Source organism: Drosophila erecta, unplaced genomic scaffold (assembly GCF_003286155.1).
Source record: "Drosophila erecta strain 14021-0224.00,06,07 unplaced genomic scaffold, DereRS2 tig00000092-arrow-pilon, whole genome shotgun sequence".
NCBI lineage: Eukaryota > Metazoa > Arthropoda > Insecta > Diptera > Drosophilidae > Drosophila > Drosophila erecta.
The window spans coordinates 687170-705315 of record NW_020825207.1 but is presented as its reverse complement, the minus strand read 5'-3'; the positions used below and the strand labels follow the sequence as shown (position 1 = coordinate 705315).

The 18146-nt window shown below is 49.0% G+C and overlaps 2 protein-coding genes across 9 annotated transcripts; one reads left to right on the top strand and one right to left on the bottom strand.

Annotated features, from left to right (window-relative positions):
- The first annotated feature begins 8 nt into the window (after window positions 1-8).
- Window positions 9-1985, top strand: LOC6548507 (protein painting of fourth). 3 transcript variants are annotated; one of them, XM_026981028.1, is made up of 5 exons: window positions 9-133; window positions 206-530; window positions 584-1477; window positions 1544-1735; window positions 1800-1985. In XM_026981028.1, exons 2-5 carry the CDS (start codon window positions 242-244, stop codon window positions 1922-1924), a joined length of 1500 nt encoding a protein of 499 aa, XP_026836829.1. In that variant the 5' UTR covers window positions 9-133; window positions 206-241; the 3' UTR covers window positions 1925-1985. The 3 variants fall into 3 exon arrangements, with proteins under 3 accessions (XP_026836829.1, XP_026836827.1, XP_026836828.1); XM_026981026.1 differs by having other exon boundaries at window positions 187-530; XM_026981027.1 differs by having other exon boundaries at window positions 9-137.
- Window positions 1970-17924, bottom strand: LOC6548508 (matrix metalloproteinase-14). Of its 6 annotated transcripts, XR_001448498.2 has the most exons (7): window positions 17548-17924; window positions 12751-12940; window positions 6900-7303; window positions 5909-6824; window positions 5768-5846; window positions 3228-3530; window positions 2951-2990 (listed from the first exon to the last, which is right to left on the bottom strand). XR_001448498.2 is itself a non-coding variant. In XM_026981024.1 (6 exons), the coding sequence occupies exons 1-6, from the start codon at window positions 17589-17591 to the stop codon at window positions 2827-2829; spliced, it is 1887 nt and encodes a 628-aa protein (XP_026836825.1). In that variant the 5' UTR covers window positions 17592-17924; the 3' UTR covers window positions 1970-2826. The 6 variants fall into 6 exon arrangements, 5 of the variants coding, with proteins under 5 accessions (XP_026836825.1, XP_015011513.2, XP_001976657.1 ...); XM_026981024.1 differs by lacking the exon at window positions 3228-3530 and having other exon boundaries at window positions 1970-2990; window positions 5678-5846; XM_015156027.2 differs by lacking the exon at window positions 3228-3530 and having other exon boundaries at window positions 1970-2990.
- Between the last annotated feature and the right edge of the window lie 222 nt (window positions 17925-18146).

The following is an 18146-nucleotide window of genomic DNA, read 5'->3' as shown; positions in this document are numbered from 1 at the left end:
TCGTAGTTCCAGGGTTGCGCGGGAGTGAAATCAGCTGTACGTTGGAGTTGCCGTACTGCCAGGTCGCAGCAGCTACGAATTTTGCGTCAGTTTCGGATAAGGATTTGAAGCTCACTACTCCCCAAAAGATTCAGTAGGTAAACAACACAGCTGTAGAACAGTCTTTTCCAGTTTCCACAACTTTAGCTAGGAACACGTTCCATAGGACGGGTACCATTTGTATTTTTGATACCTTAACAAAATGGATTCGAAACGCGCGGCCCTTGAATCCGGCGACGGTCCGGACGCTAAGCGTCTCGGTACCACCGATGATCTAGGCAATGCCTCCTCGGGAGGCGACGGCAGCCAAGTCGTTCTGGGCAAGCACGTAGCACCCTTCACGGGCAACGGATGCACTCCCTCGCTGGAGTCCTACCTGTTCGAGTCGACTCCCGCCGGCAGCCAACTGCTGCCGTGGAAATCTAGCGCGGATGAGCCGTGCTTGGACAACGACGCCGAGCTGGAGAAGACCACCAGTGACAACAAGAAACGTAAGCTGTTAAGTCCATGTCCAACTACTCTTTTTTACAACCATTCCCTTCAGCCGACACTGCCAAATTGTCCCGTCGGGAGCTGGCCAAAATGCGCCGTGAGCACACATTAAGGGCCCTCGCCCTGGAACGCGAGTTGACCAATAAACCGGGCCAGTCACCCGCATCCGAGGTGCTGCTCATCCGCTTCCCCGATCCCGAGATCACTGCTACCATGCTGGCAGGACTGTCAAAGGAGATTCGGGACGTGGTCTTGCCCATCAGCGTGGCGCCACGATACTGTCTAGTGCATCTAAGGGCCGGAGCCGATGTGGAGGCCACCATTTGCGACATCAACAAGGTGCGCTTCGGTACGGGGTACCTTCGGGCGGAGCTTAAGCCATTCTCCGACGAGGAGCAGGCCGAGTTCATTGATCCCTGTTCGCTGTATGTGGGCAACATGCCGTTCAACATGACTACATCGGCCATCAAGGCCTACTTCGCCAACGCCATGCGAGTGGACATCGGAGTGCTAAAGCGCGAGAAGCGTGCTCGCTATGCCTTTGTGCGCTACGCCACACCTGACCAGACCATGGATGCCTTCAGGGAGCTGGTCGATTCGCCCTTGAACAGCCGCACTCTCACAGTCCGCTACCGGCGGCTACGCAAGCGCGCGGGGATGCCCACGGTACAGTGCGCCACCTCCTTCCAGGCGCTGCAATCGCCAAACGGAGACGACGACAATGCCGACTGCAAGGTCATATCCCCACCGCCTGTGGAGTCGATCATAGTTAGCGACAGCGACAACAACTGCTCAGATTCCAGTGGCAACGGCAAGAACGCAAGCGTCGGCAAGCGCAAGAGCAAGATCAGCGAACAGGAGGGAGAGATTCAAAAGCTCAAGCGGCAAATGGCCGAGTACGGCGCCATTATAAAAAGTTTGCAGTTCAGGCAGAACACCTTAGAAGGTATATAAATGCGATTTGGCAACCTACTTAGCTTCTTTCCACTAAATACTACTTTTCCATTCGCAGATACATTTATAACTGATCTTACCCCCAAGGTAGAGCCGTGCGCGAATCCTTCAGGTGGTTTACCACGTTCCAATGAGGTGCACCTAATGCGAGACATTAAGAAAGAGTGTGACTATTTGGGAATCTCTGATCCCGTGCCGGCTAGCAAGCCTACAACACAATCCCCAGATGACAGCCAGAAGAGAGCCAAAAGTATGTTAATACTCCAACCAAGTTCTTTGCCTCACTGCTCACACCTCCTCTTACTCTTACTCAGATTCCTGTTTTGGACGGCTGTTCACGGGTCCCTTCAGGCGAAGCACCAGTGGTGGTGACGAGTGCGAGAAGGATGGCAGGCTTGAGGAGCTCTATGCCCAACTAGAACGCGATCCTGATCCTTAAGCTGTCGTGCTACAGTGTACCAAATTACTAAGAATACTAATTTAGTTTATTTTTTATTGGACTTCTGCGTCTTTATTTATCCGACTCTTTATTTTCGTTTTTGTTCAGTTCCTCTTATTTCAGCGTACATTTATGGTATATCAAATAAAATTACACATAATAATACGTAAGTTAAATAATTCGGTTTTAAATATTAAACCCGAGGAAATATCGTTTAAGGGACTCTCTTAAATATCACTTATACAATAATCATGTGTAGTCGATGATGATTTTCATATTAGTTTATATGTGGTCAAGTCACGTATCGTATCGTTTTTAAAACTTAAAACACTTGCGTTTCCGAATTTGTAGCACAGCTGGAGGAACATGCGAGTTCCCTTCCCATGTGCCGACATTAACAATTATATCTAAACTAAATTACGTCCAATGTATTTAACTTTTGTGTGGTTCTCTTCAATTCCTGGCATATGGCTCGTTAAACTTAATATCGCAATTTGTCATTACCAAAACAGCTTACTACGTAGGGGACTTCTGATTTGATATGACTTCCGATCGTTTGTGGTTAGAATGCGGAATGTTATAAACTATTTCATTATATTTAAGGCTGATTTTATGTACAAAACAACAAAAGTATTTGATAAGGCACCTGTGTCACATGCTGATCGCTCAATTTACAATTGATATTCTGTTCGATTTCAATTTGTATATGTATCAATTTCATTATTCCTTTTTGGATTCCCTCTCGTCGTATTCGATATGATGTGCGTACCATTTGAATTCCAATCACTTCGGTGTCAAGGTGTCAAATCTCGGAAACTTTACTCGAGTGGCTAGCTTTGTGCTAAGGTTCACGAAATGCACTGCCCGTAGGTCTTCTCGGCTGGGTCTTCTCGTTAGCTCTTTTAGCTAACGATGAGCTTGGAGACGAGGCACATCAGGATGGTGGTGATCACGGTGCCCACGGCGGAGCTGCTCGTCAGTTTCGACTGGGACATGGCTCCGTTTCCGGTTCGCTCGGCCACTTCCGGGGCTATTGGCTCGTCGTTTGACTGGTGATCGCCCACGGCTGAGGGAAACAGGGGTTGGGAAATCGAGTTAGTTGGCTGTTCAGATAAAGGACATTCTGTGCAGAACGGCTTAGATCTAAGCTAGACAAGTTTTAGAACGGGTGTGGTATTTTAGGGGCGTGGCGGGGGAGTCTGGGGCATGGAGGCATGGAGGCTTAAGAACGGAACAGAAAGTAGGTTTAACTTAGGTAGTAAGTAACTTAAGGGTTCAAATTAAAATAATTGATGTAACATACTCTTCACTCTGTAAACTCGTTTCTTTCTATTTGACTTGGCTTGGCGTTTCGGCAGGCGGCGCAGTTCGTGGGCGTGGCATGTTTTGTATGTTTCGATGGATGGTTTACTTTATTCAGACAGAGATCACTCATGCGGGCGATGGATTACACTAAAGCTGGCAAATTACAACGGGACTGGCTACAACACACGGATGAGCTGGCTACCAGATCCTCTAGACTAGAAGAATCTGTTCGTGATGCCCCACATCCAGCTGGGCAGAATACCCTGATTCGGGTTGGGATTCACACTCGGCACTTGCGGTGCTGTATCGGTGCGAGCCGCAAATAAAAATATTCGTTTAAAGAACAAAAGTATTGAATAAAACCATAAAGCAATGCTCGGGATGCGGCAATGTCAGAGATGCGCTGGGGCGGGATGTGCGATGGGGTCTAGCAGTCTACGAACAGGATGATTCTACGGGTGAGCAGGAAGGATCGCATGGCCAGACCCAGACTACAACTACACACAGAAGGTACGGAAGAGGGGCGGGGGGCAGTAGGAGCACAGTAGCAGCCAGAAGAGCCAGAAGCAGCCATCCGCCTTCTGATTCTTCTGCGCGATGTGTCTCATGTGGGTGGAGTGGGGTGGTGGTAATGGGTGGTGGTAATGGGTGTGGGTGTGGTAATGGGTGTGGGTGTGGGTGTGGGCGGTATGGCGTTGATGTTCGTTTTGTTCGGCTGTTGTTGCTGTTGTGCTTTCTGGTGTGTGCTGTGGTTAATTGTGCTTGTTTTTGTATCCGCGTCTCTTAAAGCCTGCAAGAAATACATGTACGTACGTACAGACAGATGACAATGACGAATACGAATACGAATACATTTGGATTTTTCGGCCGCTGTTGAATGCAAATTAGACGATTATGGGCCAGGCACGTGCAAGCGAGTGTTAAGTGAGATTGGGTCATAACGGGAGTGGATCACAAGTCACTTAAAGAGCCCCCGTCAATCTTACAATACCCTCCGACTTTCCGTGCCATGCAGGTGTGAATCTTTGCTTGCTCCATGTTAGTACCCTTTCGGTTGTTCATGCAATTACGTGGGGAGTTCGGGCGAGTGTGTGTGTGTGTGTGTGCGTGTGTGCGTGTGTTGAGTGTGTATTGGGTGGTGTGGAGTGAGTGGGTGGTTTTCAGGTGCGGCCCAACCCAGCCACTAGCCATTAGGAATTTTGTGCCGAGGGTGCCAAAACAAGGAAACGGTTACGCACAAACTTTGTTCGAGGTTCTGCGATTTTGACTACAGGGTATAGAGTTTAGTTCGGGGAGTGGAAGATCAAATATTAACAGTACCATATCTAGATAAATACTTAGTGCTACGGAAGTACGGAACTACGGAGCTAGGGAGCTTAGAGCATAGGGTGGGGTGTTTTTTTGGGGTTTCCATTTTCGGAATTTGTGGTGTTTATCAGATAGTGTTGCTTGTTCTTGGGGTTAACCAGTTAGTAACTATTGCAGATGGTATATTGGGTTGGTTAGGCGGTTAGGTTAGAAGGTGCGCATGCTACGATCGTGACTTATAGGCTAGGACCATGGTTTCCGGTGGAGTGGATCTCGACCCACAGTTAGTGAGACCGACTGACCAGTAGTTTTGGAAGCTGTTGTCGTTGCGGTAGATAATTGCTTATATGTTCTCTGGGCTATTAAACTGTAAGCAAGGTATTATATTATTTTTGTTTTTTGTATTCATTTCTTCCTTTGAAGTATCTTTGTACATGGTATGCTAAATTGAGTTGGTTAGTTCAATAGAGTCAAAAACCAAGAGTACCAAAGGCGTTAGTTTTACAAGTTTTCCTGGTTTAGTTAAGTTAATGGAAAGAACACAAGTTATTTGAAGATGAAACAGCAAAGTTGGGTTAGTTTCAATATTAGTACAGTAGTTAGAAATGTTATTAAAACATTGGTCTCAGTAAAATTGAGTTGCTGCGTTCAGAGGGTTACTCTATAGAAAAGTACTTTCACCGAATAAAACATGAAAGCACTGAAACAAAACTAAAGTAAAACACCACAAAATCAAGATTAGAAGGAAACTCTTTACATTATATGTATGTAAATAGGCGCTATATGTACGAGCATATATAGACGGTCAAAAGACATTGGACACACACAGTTTGGTAATTAGTTTTTCAATAGGTATTATAAATGTATTTCTTCCATAAGCAACAAAGACAAACACATCGACTTGAGTAGTAGAATTTCACTACATAGACATTAACTTAATTAAACATACCATAAAGATAGGATTTATTATCATTATATTATCATTTCATGACTCGTAACTGCTTCTCGCTAAGTAACAACTCATACAAGACTTCTTCCTATGAGATCTTTTTGACTTTCCGAGTTCGGGACTCGATATTCGTGGATCCAGTAGATCGATTCAACCTCAAACAAAACTACCGCCGAGTCGGTCCCACTCACCTGCGTCAAAGTCATCACCATTACCATCGTCGGCATGCGGGATCATGGAGTGCTGTTCGAACTCGTTGTCCGAACCCTCGACGATATTACCTGTGGACGAGGGCGTGTTCTTGCAGCCGAACCACCAGTGGGCGGTGGGCCTGGGGAAGGGGGGCGTGGCCGAGTCCACCTGCGGAAGTATTATTATTAGTATCATCATTCGAAAGTGCTTCCCCAGCCAGCAGTACTCACGGCAAATCGGGCGTCGTGGAATCTGTAGTACTTGTCGCCCTTGAAGAAGTACGTGTAGCCATTGGTGTACTTCAGCGCAGCGTCCAGGTTGTTGGGAACACCCTCCCAGTTGGAGATCGGCTTGGGATAGCTGGACTTGACCGGCGGCCTCTTGGCCGGGTCGAAGCGCCAGAACTTGCTGCCCTTGAAGAAGTAGATCTTGCCATTGCCCCCCCAAACCATCGCGGCGTCCAGATGGTCGGGTATGCCCGTGAAGCCCTCGCTGATTTCCTTCGGGTAGACGCCGTCCATCTGGCGGCCCTGGTAGCGCCAGTACTGAGTGCCCTTGAAGAAGTACGTCTTGCCGTTCTTGTAGGTGAACGCCGCATCGATGTTGGCCGGCAATCCCGGCCAGCCCTTGGAGATGAGCTGCGGGTAGCCCTCCTCCACGGAGTCCGTGGTCAGCTTGTAGTACTTGTCGCCCTTGAAGGCGTAGGTCTCGCCCTGCGCCGAGTTGAAGAGCGTGTCCACCTTGGAGTCCTTGCAGATGGAGTCGTCCAGGGGCACCTTTGGAGGAGTGTATGGCCGCTGGGTGGTGGCCGGGTACACGTTGGTGGGCCTCAGCGGGTACGATTTCTTGCCGTACAGTGACTGGATGGCCGCCTTGTCGTCATCGTCCAACTTGAAGGAGGGCTCGAATCCGCGATAGAAGGGCGCCATCAAAGCGGCGCTCTGATCGGAGTGGGAGAGTCCCAAGGAGTGACCGAACTCGTGGGCGGCCACCTGGAACAGATTGGTGCCGCGGTGCGAGCCAATGGTCCACTGTTCCGCGTCGTCGAAGTGGGCATCTCCGCCAAAGACAGGGAAGAAGGCGTGGGCCAGGGTGCCTCCTTGGCCGTCAAAGGCATCGCCGTCTCCATGCTCACTCTCCACGAACCTGGGGAGAGAGGAGGATTGGCCATTAGTTTAGATGAACATCCGAAATAAGAACTGAGGCTTTGGGGCTACTCACTTGATCTCGATGTGCACGGGGCCGGAAGTCTTCCTGGTGAAGGTCAGGTCGGTGTCCTCGGACCACACGGCGAATGCGCGACCGATCTCCGCGTCCACATCGACTCGCTTCAGCCGCTTGGGGTACTTGGAGATCTTGTAGGTGAGGTTCTTCACGCGCCAGCGACTGCCCTGCAGGGCGTACCGCTTGGAGCGGCTGTCCCCGGTGCCGACGCGATCCCGAACTCCGCAGCGCGGCAGGGACATCAGCTTCATGGTCTCCGCATCCAGCTCGCCGGTGATGTTCAGTCCCGCGAAGTTCTGGAACTCCTCGATGGCGCTCACCCAGGTCTGCTGGTCGTGCAGCCCGCTGCTGGCGGGATTGCGGGCGGAGGCGGGTAGATAGCCGAACTGGGACAGGTAGATCTGAAAGGAGGGAAGAACGCGAAGGCTGGTTAGGCGCAATGTTCAGCAGGCAATGGCAGCAGACCAATGGGCCACCCGTCGTGGCCAACTTGATGTATGGCCATCAGATTGGTCCTGGCTACTCTGTCGCTGGCTGCCACTTTGTATAAGTAAGCCAGAGGGGAGGGGCCCCATGTCGTATGCTTGATATGCGTGTACCTATATCCGTGCAGGTAAACTGCGCGTGCGACGTGACTGGGAAAGGTGTGAAAACGCCTAATCGATCATCAGCATCGGCGGCATTAAGGAAGCGATCGCTGGCTAATTGTAAATTGTGAATTGTTTATTGTAACATTGAGAAATCGAATGGAAACAGTTTGCCCATCAGGGAAGTGCACTGCCGGCGGAGAACAATGCGAGGCTATCTCAACAGTTAAGTGATCACAACGCTCCAGCTATGGGCAGCTACATGGAATGGGTTTTCTGGCCAATTACAACGGCAAACTGTCTTACAACCGCTTGTTTTATGCGCTTAACGTTTCGGCAATACGACTTTCGACTTGGCATGGGGATCAGGTTCCCCGGCCGTTTATGTGTCGCACATTCTTAATGACTTAATGCCGCCGCTCACACATGTATATGTATAGTATAGTACATGTTGTATAATGATTTGCCGAATCTTGCATAATGCCAGCTGACTGTTAATTTTATTGTGTTCTTTCCGCCTGCGAGGAAGTAAACATTTCGCTGGAACCGCGAGTATTCAAGTCGCGTCCGCTGCCAGTGGCTCTGTGGCTCTGTGATCTTGTGATCTTGTGATCTTCTGGGTGGGTTGGCTACCACTCTTGCCTTCTCGCCACCGATCAGCTGGGCCCGTTCCTCGAAAGGTAAACGAACCGTAAACAAAGCAGGGCTCGAGTGCAGAGCAGCTGTCACTCCGCTCCTGACAGATGCAGATCCACTCCAGACCCAGATTCCCATTCCCACGCAGGAGACTCCGAGTGGTCCTACTGACTCATCTGTGTACTTACTCGGAGTGAGAAGCCGCCCTTTGGCGGACACGAACCTCTTGATCACCGAGAAGGTGGTATTCCAGCGGATTGCGATGTGACAACCATCGGTTGCATTGTTCGGGTTCTCAAACGCGGCTCGTCTGTTATCTTCTATCGATAAGATAACCCCCATTGGCAGCAAACAAAAGACTCTCAACCTGTCCGTCATTGAGTCATTTCTGACGCATTTTCCATACAGAAGGGAGTGCGTCACAAGGCGAAAGGAAGTCGGGGCGGAACCGGAAGTGGGAGTCACCAATTTACACTTTCGGGACCCATGGATCTGGGCTCCCATTCAGCTGCTCGCAGAGCTAGCAGATTTGAGTGCATCCGCGGCGCTTTGGATTATCGCGCATTTGCATGTGATCAGCGATTCTCGGCGGGATCGGGTCGGACAGATGCAAATCATTGGAAATAATACCCGCTCCAGCGGTGAGGGCCACTGCAGTCCGGTCACGATTCGTAGGGCGTTGAAATTGCACTTCAATTTATTGCTGCACATTGACACACTTTTTGCGCTCCGCTGTTTGGCGGACCGTCAAAACAGAATTGTCAACAAGAACTCCTCGAATTTCACTGCAAATCTAACTGATAGTGGAGACGAGTTGGAAAGAATAACCCTAACAGCAAACTTCATACATCTACCAATAGTGTACTTAATTAGGGCTTGGACTACTACCACACCATCCTACCCCGAAAGTATTTATGCACTTCTGTATGTGTGCTCCTCTACCCAGCAAGTGCCAGTTTGTGGGGCGAGGTGTCTATTCAGCTGGCTGACCTGCTTGCCTGGTTTACTTGGCCGAAGGAGTTGAACTTGCTCAACTGCTCGAATGTAGAGCTCGACTTGGCCAGGAGCCGCAGGAGTGTGTGAGCCCGGGAAAGTATGCTACAATCGCAGTGCAACCTTCAAATATTTAACACAATTTGCACAGGTGCACAGGTGCAAAGTTGCGAGTTGCGAGTTGCGAGTTGCCAAGTGGATTTGAATTGCAGGGGAAATGGCATTGGGGGCAGCTCCTTCGTGGAGTCATTGAACTTTCACCCATTTCAATGGGAGGCGTGCTGCTCCGCCCCGTTTATTTCCGGTAGAAACAAGAACAGGACATGCATAAATTATAAACGAGTATCGCTTTGTGTACACTTTTCGTATACGACGCCAACGTGCCCGCTGGAAATTGATGGGAAAATTATTGGCCAGCGGGAAAGCTGGCGAATGAAAACTCTGGGGTGAACGTTCAGCGTTTTTCGGGGGTGCGTGGTTAGCTGACGTGGGAAGGAATGCGGTATGTGGGTCAGCCAGGCCATTGACTTTCGTCCGCTACGCGTGGGTTTCCACTTCCATTTCCATTTGCATTTGCCCAGGAAAATTGCCTGCAAGCAAACCTAGACCTAGTTGCACACACATTTGCGTAGCACGTGCATAAGCGAAAGTGTCTGCGACAATTAGAGGCAAATGGCGGAGTTTTCCCTGTGTTTCCCAGTGCTTCCCTGCGATTTTCCCACCGCAGCCGTGTGCAATTTGAGTTGTCCAATCTCGCCGCCAACTAGCAAACAGGATTAACTAGTTTAAATGTTTTAGCGCGGCGATTACGTCACCTCCCCTCGCCCCTCAGTGGCAAATCGAAGCGCAGGCGCCTCATTTGGCGGCACTTCTTTGGGGCTTCCATAACGAGCCGATTGGGGAGATTGGCCAGGTTGGGCAGATTGAAAAGAAAACTCAAAACTATAGCGAAAGCAAGCCAGACCGGGAAAACCAAAACAGAAACTGGGCCAACGGCAGTCTCCAATGCGGCTTAAAGTTGTATAATGATTTCCATTTAATACGCAGCTGGGGAGAGGGGATTAAATTGAAAGAACTTCGAGCTGGTTTTGCAAGGACTTTGTATGGAATGAACTTTGAAGTCAGTTTTAGGTTCAAAAATAAGGCACAGTTCAGGCTGCTTGGCGGGAAACTCCCACGGAATATTTGACATTTCCACAAGGTGTCTGCCTTTTTGCAGCGCCGTTTCCCGCAAGTGGCTAATTTCAAACAGCGATAAATAAGCGTCAAGATGCTAAGATAACCGGACAATAAAAAGCGCTATTCATGCAAAGTCAGGCAAAAAAGGATTTTATTGCCGCTGCCATTCCGCTCCTTTTTCGGATTGCCAGTTGCCAGGTTGTTTATGGCGAGACGCGTGAAACGCTAAGCTATGAGTGACCTTGGAGAAGCCTGAAAAGGAGAAAGGATGTTGGCTCAAAGCAGCAAAAACTATCAGTTGTTTGTCAAGTGCTCTCTGCAAGGCTGTTGCAGCCTTTTGTTCGTTTGTTTGTGCATTTGGCACCTCGCGAAGGTCGCACGCAACTATTTCGTAGGCAAATCAATCAAACTCGGATACGAATGGCAAACATTCACTCTATCGATTGCTTCTGGCCAGGAAGCGGGCCGTTAATGATGGGTGGTAACTTGCGAATTACTGCACTTGATTGGCTATATTTAGAGCAGGAAAGTTATGTGGGTCTTTGCTCTGTTTTGCTGCTCTGCGCCCACTACGATGACGAATGCCCGGGTGACTTTCAGTTTCGTTCATTGGCCAAGTAATTAACCTCTTGACAGCTCCATTATGCTCGCCACTGGCACTGGCCATGACTCACTGGGAAATAGATACAGTTTTCCTGCTCCGATCGCATCGCGCCTGAGAAAGTGCTATCTGATGGGGGCGAAATCACGATTTCCTCCCTGCTCCGGCGGTGGTCTGCACGATTTGCATTCTCCGGGAGATTTATTGGAAAGCGTTTGGCATCGGGAGGGATCTGAGAACAAAGAACCTGACATTGGAGAGACAAACACGTAACACCGTCGCCTCAGCTGCTTTTGGGGCGACTGGCTAGCGACAACGAGCCAAGTTATGGCCAACGCGCCCAACATACCAATTAGAAGTCGGCGAGTTACGTAAAACATAAATAAACCTAGAATCAAAGTTAAGCACGCGCTAATGCGTGGCGTGATGAGGTATAGTCGCAGCGATATAAGGCGAATCCACTGGATGTACTGTATCTATATCTATATCTATATCATCACCTGCTGGAGGCGGCGATCGCACATGGGTAATCAGGAAGTTCTGGGCCCGCTTCTCCGCGTCTTCCCAATTAATTTATGCCAGTCTGTGGCAAGTAAACGTGATTAGCTTCGGGTAGATAGCGCATGGATTGCTGAATGTGTAATTGCAAATTACATTCGGCGAAGCAGCAAAACAGCGATCATGACAAGCAATTAATCGGAGATAAATATTTATAAATTTATAAAACGAAAGCGTGGAAATCAAGTTGTCCGCGGGCAGGAATTATTCAGCAAATCGAAAGTAATTATTTATGGCGTTATCACTTTTTTGGTGGCTGGAACTTAATGCATTTTGGGTGCGCCATTCTGAATAGAATGGCAGCTTAAGCTGGGTCTTTATAGAACTGGAATTTCCCACCAAGATTGAGCACTTGAATCATTTCTAAATTTAAATGGCTTATGACCATTTCTTTATAATAACCATACTTTTAATAAGAAAAAGAATAAGTAATTGAATTATTTTCTGTTGTTATCACTGCACTTGATTTCTTGGAAATTCACTAAACAAATTTATGAAGGGAATTTCTGGAATTTCTTTTTAAAGTCGCGGTGCTGTTATTTTAAATCGTTGGCAAATGATGATTGTCTCTGATGGCAGCGCGAATGGCGTGCGAGTTTTCCTGGTGGAAAGCCGCGTTTTCCGCTGGCCAATGTCACGAGCGATAGCGATAGCGATACCGATAATCAGACTGCAATTAGCCGCCGGCATGCACTTTCCAGCCGTCCAACCAAGGCTAAGGCCAGAACCTCTGAGCCGGGCCAAAACCAAGCCGAGTGTGTGAGCGGAATAAATTCCGTTGACATGCGATTGCGATGCGCGTGAGCCTGTTGCACAGACACACTCGTGAGTACGGAAACGGAACATTTTGTCTGGCGGAAAATTGGGTATGATTCCCGAATGCATCCAGCTCGCAAATCACAAATCGCAAATCGCAAATCGCAGCTCTGAGCGCCTGGCACGCCCGCCATGCAAATCGGAAGTGGAGCCTCACGGACTATATATGTATATATATTATAAATCGGCCAGACAGAGCAGACAAAGCGGCTATCTCGTGCACTTGTCGTCATCGCAAGTGCAAAAAACCGATTCGGATTCAGAATCGTTTTTTAATTCTGACTCTGACTCTGATTCATTTTCATTCCCAGCTCGTTCCTGTTCAGTTTTGTAATACTAGATGTCATTATTCCCCGATTCTACCATCTCTTATATAAATTATAGATGAACGGCAAAGTCCGATTCAATTTAGCAATTTACTGGGAACCATAACAATGTAATTTCCGCTAATAACTTAACTATTTGTGCATAAACTTACCTCTGCCTGTGTGGTGGTGGAAACGGGTGCCGATTGGGCCGCTACCAGGATGGATAACACGGTGCCTACGACGATGAACGCTGAACTTTGGCAGTTAGTCATTTTGTGGCTGTTGTTGGTGGCTTGGTCTCTACTTGGTCTACTTGTCACTTCTCGTCCACTTGCCGCTGGCACTTTGAACTTTATATCACTGCAAAGACAAAGGGTGAAGGTGGGAGAAGGTCAATTAATATTTCATAAAGCCGGCCGAGTAATAAAGCAGCAGCAAACAGGAACAGGGCGATTGCAAAGGGAGCAGGCCAAGTACAAGTGCAAAGGGCGAACGGAAGTCACTCCACTCCGCTCCACCACCACTTTCCAACAGGTTGAATGTGGCACACATTCTGTGTGGCAGGTGGAACGGCAATCGGAAGTGGCCGGCGTTACCAGTATACACAGTTACCAGTATACCACGTTGCAGTAAGAAATAGCACAACACTTGTGTGGTGTGTGGTACACCCTTCATTATGCACGAGCTCAAACAAAAAACACTTGCTGTTGTGGGAGCAAACGAGCAAACGAGCTGTCCGAAAAGTGCACTCTCACATCTTGTCAAGCCATCAATCGGGCCTAGACTGTCCCCTTATCAGAGCAAAGTTTGCAGAACCCGCCACCATATCTGTGCCTCGGTGTCTCCCTAATCCCCGAGAGCATCGCGGACTCGTTGAGCCCTCGGAGCACCAGCTGTCCTGCTCGCGATGTTTTCAGCGGCGGAGAAAGAGAAAGTCATGTGGTCTGGTGTCTGGACAGGTCGGACGTCATAAACAGCGCCATAAACCGTGTAAGTTTAGACTCCAACTAGAATTTAATTTTAGCCTGGTAAATACCAGGTCGGCCATAACCGCTGTGGGCCTTTTGTTGATATTCCGATATTTGGCTGCTAAATATAGCGCAGATTTCCGCGGTCGCTCGCATTTCTGTTGATAGGGATGGTGTTGACCTAGGGCGAGAGACTTGTATGTTTATGGAGATGTTTAGCCCACTAGATCGTGCCCCAACGCTGGTCGAGATGCGAGCAACATTAGCGGAGCACGAGACGAAAAGTGCGATAATTCGTATCAAGTACACGCCGTGTGGAGCTCAGCGTAGCAAATACATGATCTATGTATGTACTATATTCGTGTACGAGTATATCTGGAGCGGACAGTGAACACTTAAGCCCGTCATTCTTGTTGTGGCTGACTAATCTGGGCTAAAGCTGGGGCCTTCTGGGCGGCGCAGCTAACAGTCTGTTTTATGCCAGGCAATTAGCCGCTAGATCCGACCAAACAGTTAAACAGCCAAATAGCCGGTGAATATGTTTTTAATATACGCACAGCCCATTGGCCCGCCGCTGTTATCTGATTACAATAATTTCGCTAAGCAAATACCATAAACAATTCCCATTTTCTCTTTGGGCAAATGTTTCGGCCGGGTTGAAGGTCGGCGGGCTGACAGTTTAAGGTTAGCGCCGTGTGGTTAACCCGGCTGATGGGCCGATGGGTTGAAGGGGAAAGTGGGGATCCCTGGGGCTGTGGGACTGTGGGGTTGTCATAACAGTGGACGCATTTCCCCGCTGTTAGATCAATAAGGCGAGTGAGTTTTGAGTGCTTGGGCTAAGCAATCGATGGGGAAACTGCATTCAGCGCGAAAGTTGCCCTGCTTCGTTTATCGCAGTCGTTACGTATACGACATGTAGCACACGTCTGGGTGCGTGCTCGATGTTCAGAATTGGGTCAGAAGCAGGGCTTCCACTGGGTAATGATAAGGTGGATTTGGCCAGCAGCAAACCGGTTCGCCGGCTCCTTCCCATCTTCTCTGACTCGATGTTCCAGGTTTGGATTTCTGCGAAGAGGCGTGAGTCAAGCGTTGGATGCCACGGCACATTCATACACGAATTAAAATAATAAATACATTTGGCCACCAACCAGTTTCGCCAAGAACGACTCTTGCTGACGTGCGTTGAAAAATACCCTCGAACTGCTTAACGACACCAAATTCCACTTGATATAGCTTTTTGGCATTGTTAACCTTATCAGCAAACTTTTCCCGATGAATACGCACCGGGGACGATAAGATATGGTGGCGATCGACAGGAGTTATGTTCTGAGTTAGCGCATGCATAGTTCGGGAATGAGTGGCCAAGTGTTACTAGAACTTGACCTTAGTGATAGCCATATCACACACCGGGTTGGGCAAGCGGTGTCGAAACCCCCAATCTGCAGCGCTGTTCAAGTTCACTCCAAAGCGGAGTGCTCAATGGTGGGGTTAGGCCTGATGAATGGGCTTGGTCCCGCTGCTTGACCTTTCAATTAGCTGGGCTGCCAGTGGGATGCAGTTGCAGATCAATGAACTATCGCCGCTGCTGCTGCTGCTGCTGCCGCCTTTGTTGCTGCATGTCGCTTGCAACACTTACGAATTAATTAATTAGCTCTCGGCACATACATTTCCTTCTGTTGTTTGTTGTAGCTGTCGTCGCTGCGTATTCCGCTGTGGATGTGTTGTCGTTGCTTATAATTTATACTTTATAATTCACAGTCGCAATCCTTTTGTTTTTGCTGTATTTTCGAGCTGCGAGTGTGTCTTTATGTCTTTATGTCCATAAGTACTCAAGTGTGTGTGTCTGGCTGCACTAATTGCCCGCTGGCACTTCCATTTTCGCGCTCGCTTCCGCGTTCGAAACCAAAACTCAATACCCAAAACTGAACTCTTTCACTTTTCGAATAACTTTCTTCGCGACTAGCTGCGATTCTGATTCTATCGACTATCGTATCGACTGACTTTTTCGGTTTCTCGCCGCTCAACACATCCGCCCTGGCCTGCGCGCAGAATTCAACTGATCTTCGGCGCTCGCTGGCGCACGACGACGACTGGCGATCGCGAGTGGAGCTTTCGAAGAGCGGAGCCGAGAGCTTTCGGGGCCAGCAGGGAGAGAGAGTTTACGTAGCGACGCACTGCCGAAACCTGTTGCCAATAATCGAAGTTGTTCCTTCCACTCCGCACTCCCCGCCCCCCTTCCACTCCACCCCCCTCTCGCTGGAGAGCGCGCATGAGTAATGCGCTTCTTGGAATCGCCGCACATGCGTCATCCGCCGCTGGTCCAGCCAACAGCAGCCGCTGCGGTGGCACTCAGCAGCTTATCCGTAGGCTTGGCACACTCTGCTCCCTGCTCCCTGCTCCCTTTGGCAAACGCCTGCAACTCAGGGGGTCTTGTTTCTTGAAATTCGCATGGGAATTCGAGTGAATTTCCGACTGGCCAAACGCCGCAGCTAACATATACTTATTTATGAATGAATATGAATATGCCTTCTGGATTTCCCTTACCAAGCGGTTTCTCAATGGGCGTATGAGTAATGCGTAAGTTCCAGAGCAATAATCAAGTTTGTATCGGAAACACAGTAATATTGGTTAACGATAGGAGAGCAGAGCAATTACTCATATTGTTCATATTATTATATATTTAGATGGAATAAATGTGTACAGCTAACTGTGGTTGATAGCCGTATTTGCTTTTCTAAATCTTGTAGATCAACACGTCTGCCCTACAACACCCCGATGTGCTAATAAGCTATTCTGCGCATCTTCTTCTGGGAATCGATAATATAGTGCCCTACGTCTGCGCCATCCCATTAATATCAATTGAGTGCAATTTGGGGTGACTCAGCCTCGAAATCCGGCGGCCACGTGAAGCAAATTGCTACCTAGCGCAAGCAAATCCAGTACCGCCCAGGGCAATTGGCTACCAGCCCAAGCCAAAGGTTCAGCTGGGATGCAGCTGGGGTGCAGCTGGAGAACGAAGAGCGAATCCGACAGCCAGATAATGGGCGACATTCGCCTTTACGACAGTTCCTGATTCGCTTTATGGAGCTGGCACATACAACGAGCACAACTTGGCAGAACAAAGCGGCGGCTGTGAGGCAAATCGGATGCTGTTGCTGCCATTTATCCACGGACCAAGTGCATCTGGCCTGCTGTCAGCCCTCTTTGCTTGCCCATCTGCTCTGCGCTCGGGGCTGTGGGCCATGGGCTTAGGATCTGGGAGCTGGGAGCTGGGATCTGTGCCCATATACACACGAAACTCGCATAGTCCTCTGTTATGGCAGTGGACAAGTTGACTTGTCGTCGTCGCCCGCTGTGCGATGCAGTTTGCCCTGCTGCTCCGCCATCGGAACAATGGCATATTTATGAGTTTCTTCTGGCCTTAAAGACAACTATTTATGGTTGTATGGTATTTTTAGACCATGCCCCATGCCCATCCCGATGCGATCCAGTGCGATGGCATTAAGGCTGGTGGTCTGCGTCGGCAGTGAAATGAACTTTTCCACGCCGCTTGGACTCAAACGATTTCGCATTGACTTTTGCCTTTGAACTGTGCCACCTGGCCGAGCAGAACATATAATTGTCATACAGATGGGGCAGATAATGCTAATTGTATATGAATATACCCGTGGTATTGTATATTATTTGAATAGAGTGCGCGCCTCTGACTTTGAGTGCGAAAAACTATTGCTCAACTCAATCACGTCACGGTCAGGCTTCGATAGTCGTTTGGCAGCGGTTGTGCAGTGTATGAAATATGTGAAGTATCTGATGTGCCTATAATTATATGTATTCATGTATCGGAATGCCACAAAGCTCCTACGTGCCATTGTTCGGCCGCCTCTGTGATCCGCCCGCAATGTCAAATGCAAAGTCCGTACCGAGATCGCTCTGGCCATTGATGCCCGGAGTCGAGAAAGTGGAATTCCCCGGCGGAGCTGAGTCACTTGGTATACTTACTTAGCATACGGCCGACAGACGAATTGAGCAAACAGCATTTGCATAAACCAATTTGTGAAATAATCAGCTCGGTGCCCGTGCTCCTTCAGCAAATATTGCACAAAGCGCCTTTTGTTTTCTCTAAGTTCTCCAACGCGCGGTTCCGAACTTATCGGCTTATCTGCGACCGATGGCGATTAGATCTTCGTGGTTGATAAGGCGGCGGAGTCACTATATAGTCACTATCACTTGGGCGGATTTCGCTACGGCTGGGCACTATCCTACTCCCAGTTTCTGGCCAAGACTACTTGTTCCGCGGGCGACGATAGCGACCGATTCACAGCAGGTTCCGATTGCGACTCGTCTGGCTTTCTGTTTCTGTTTCAGTTTCAGTTCCAGCTCTCGCCATTCTGGCTTTCCACCTTTGTGGTGGCAGCAAAATAATGTGCGCGTCGTCTTCGCCGCCCCTCTTGTGTATTTCCATGGGGCGCGAGTGTGTGTGCGTCTAATGGCTAAGACCTGGGCCTGTGTTCGCCTCTAGTTTACGAGTCACGCGAGTAAGCATCGACACTCACTCACACAGACAGTCGCCATAGGTGGAGTCCTAGTTGTGGTGGTTG

Bases quoted from the DNA above. Each gene is read 5' to 3' on its own strand.
- LOC6548507 (XM_026981028.1), top strand. From the start codon at position 242: ATGGATTCGAAACGCGCGGCCCTTGAATCCGGCGACGGTCCGGACGCT. The intron at 531-583 runs GTAAGCTGTTAA...CATTCCCTTCAG, and splicing joins CACCAGTGACAACAAGAAAC to CCGACACTGCCAAATTGTCC. The intron at 1,478-1,543 runs GTATATAAATGC...TTCCATTCGCAG, and splicing joins CAGGCAGAACACCTTAGAAG to ATACATTTATAACTGATCTT.
- LOC6548508 (XM_026981024.1), bottom strand. From the start codon at position 17,591: ATGCAAATGCTGTTTGCTCAATTCGTCTGTCGGCCGTATGCTAA. The intron at 5,847-5,908 runs GTGAGTACTGCT...ATACTTCCGCAG, and splicing joins TCCACGACGCCCGATTTGCC to GTGGACTCGGCCACGCCCCC. The intron at 2,991-5,677 runs GTGAGTGGGACC...TGTTTCCCTCAG, and splicing joins TGGTGATGACTTTGACGCAG to CCGTGGGCGATCACCAGTCA.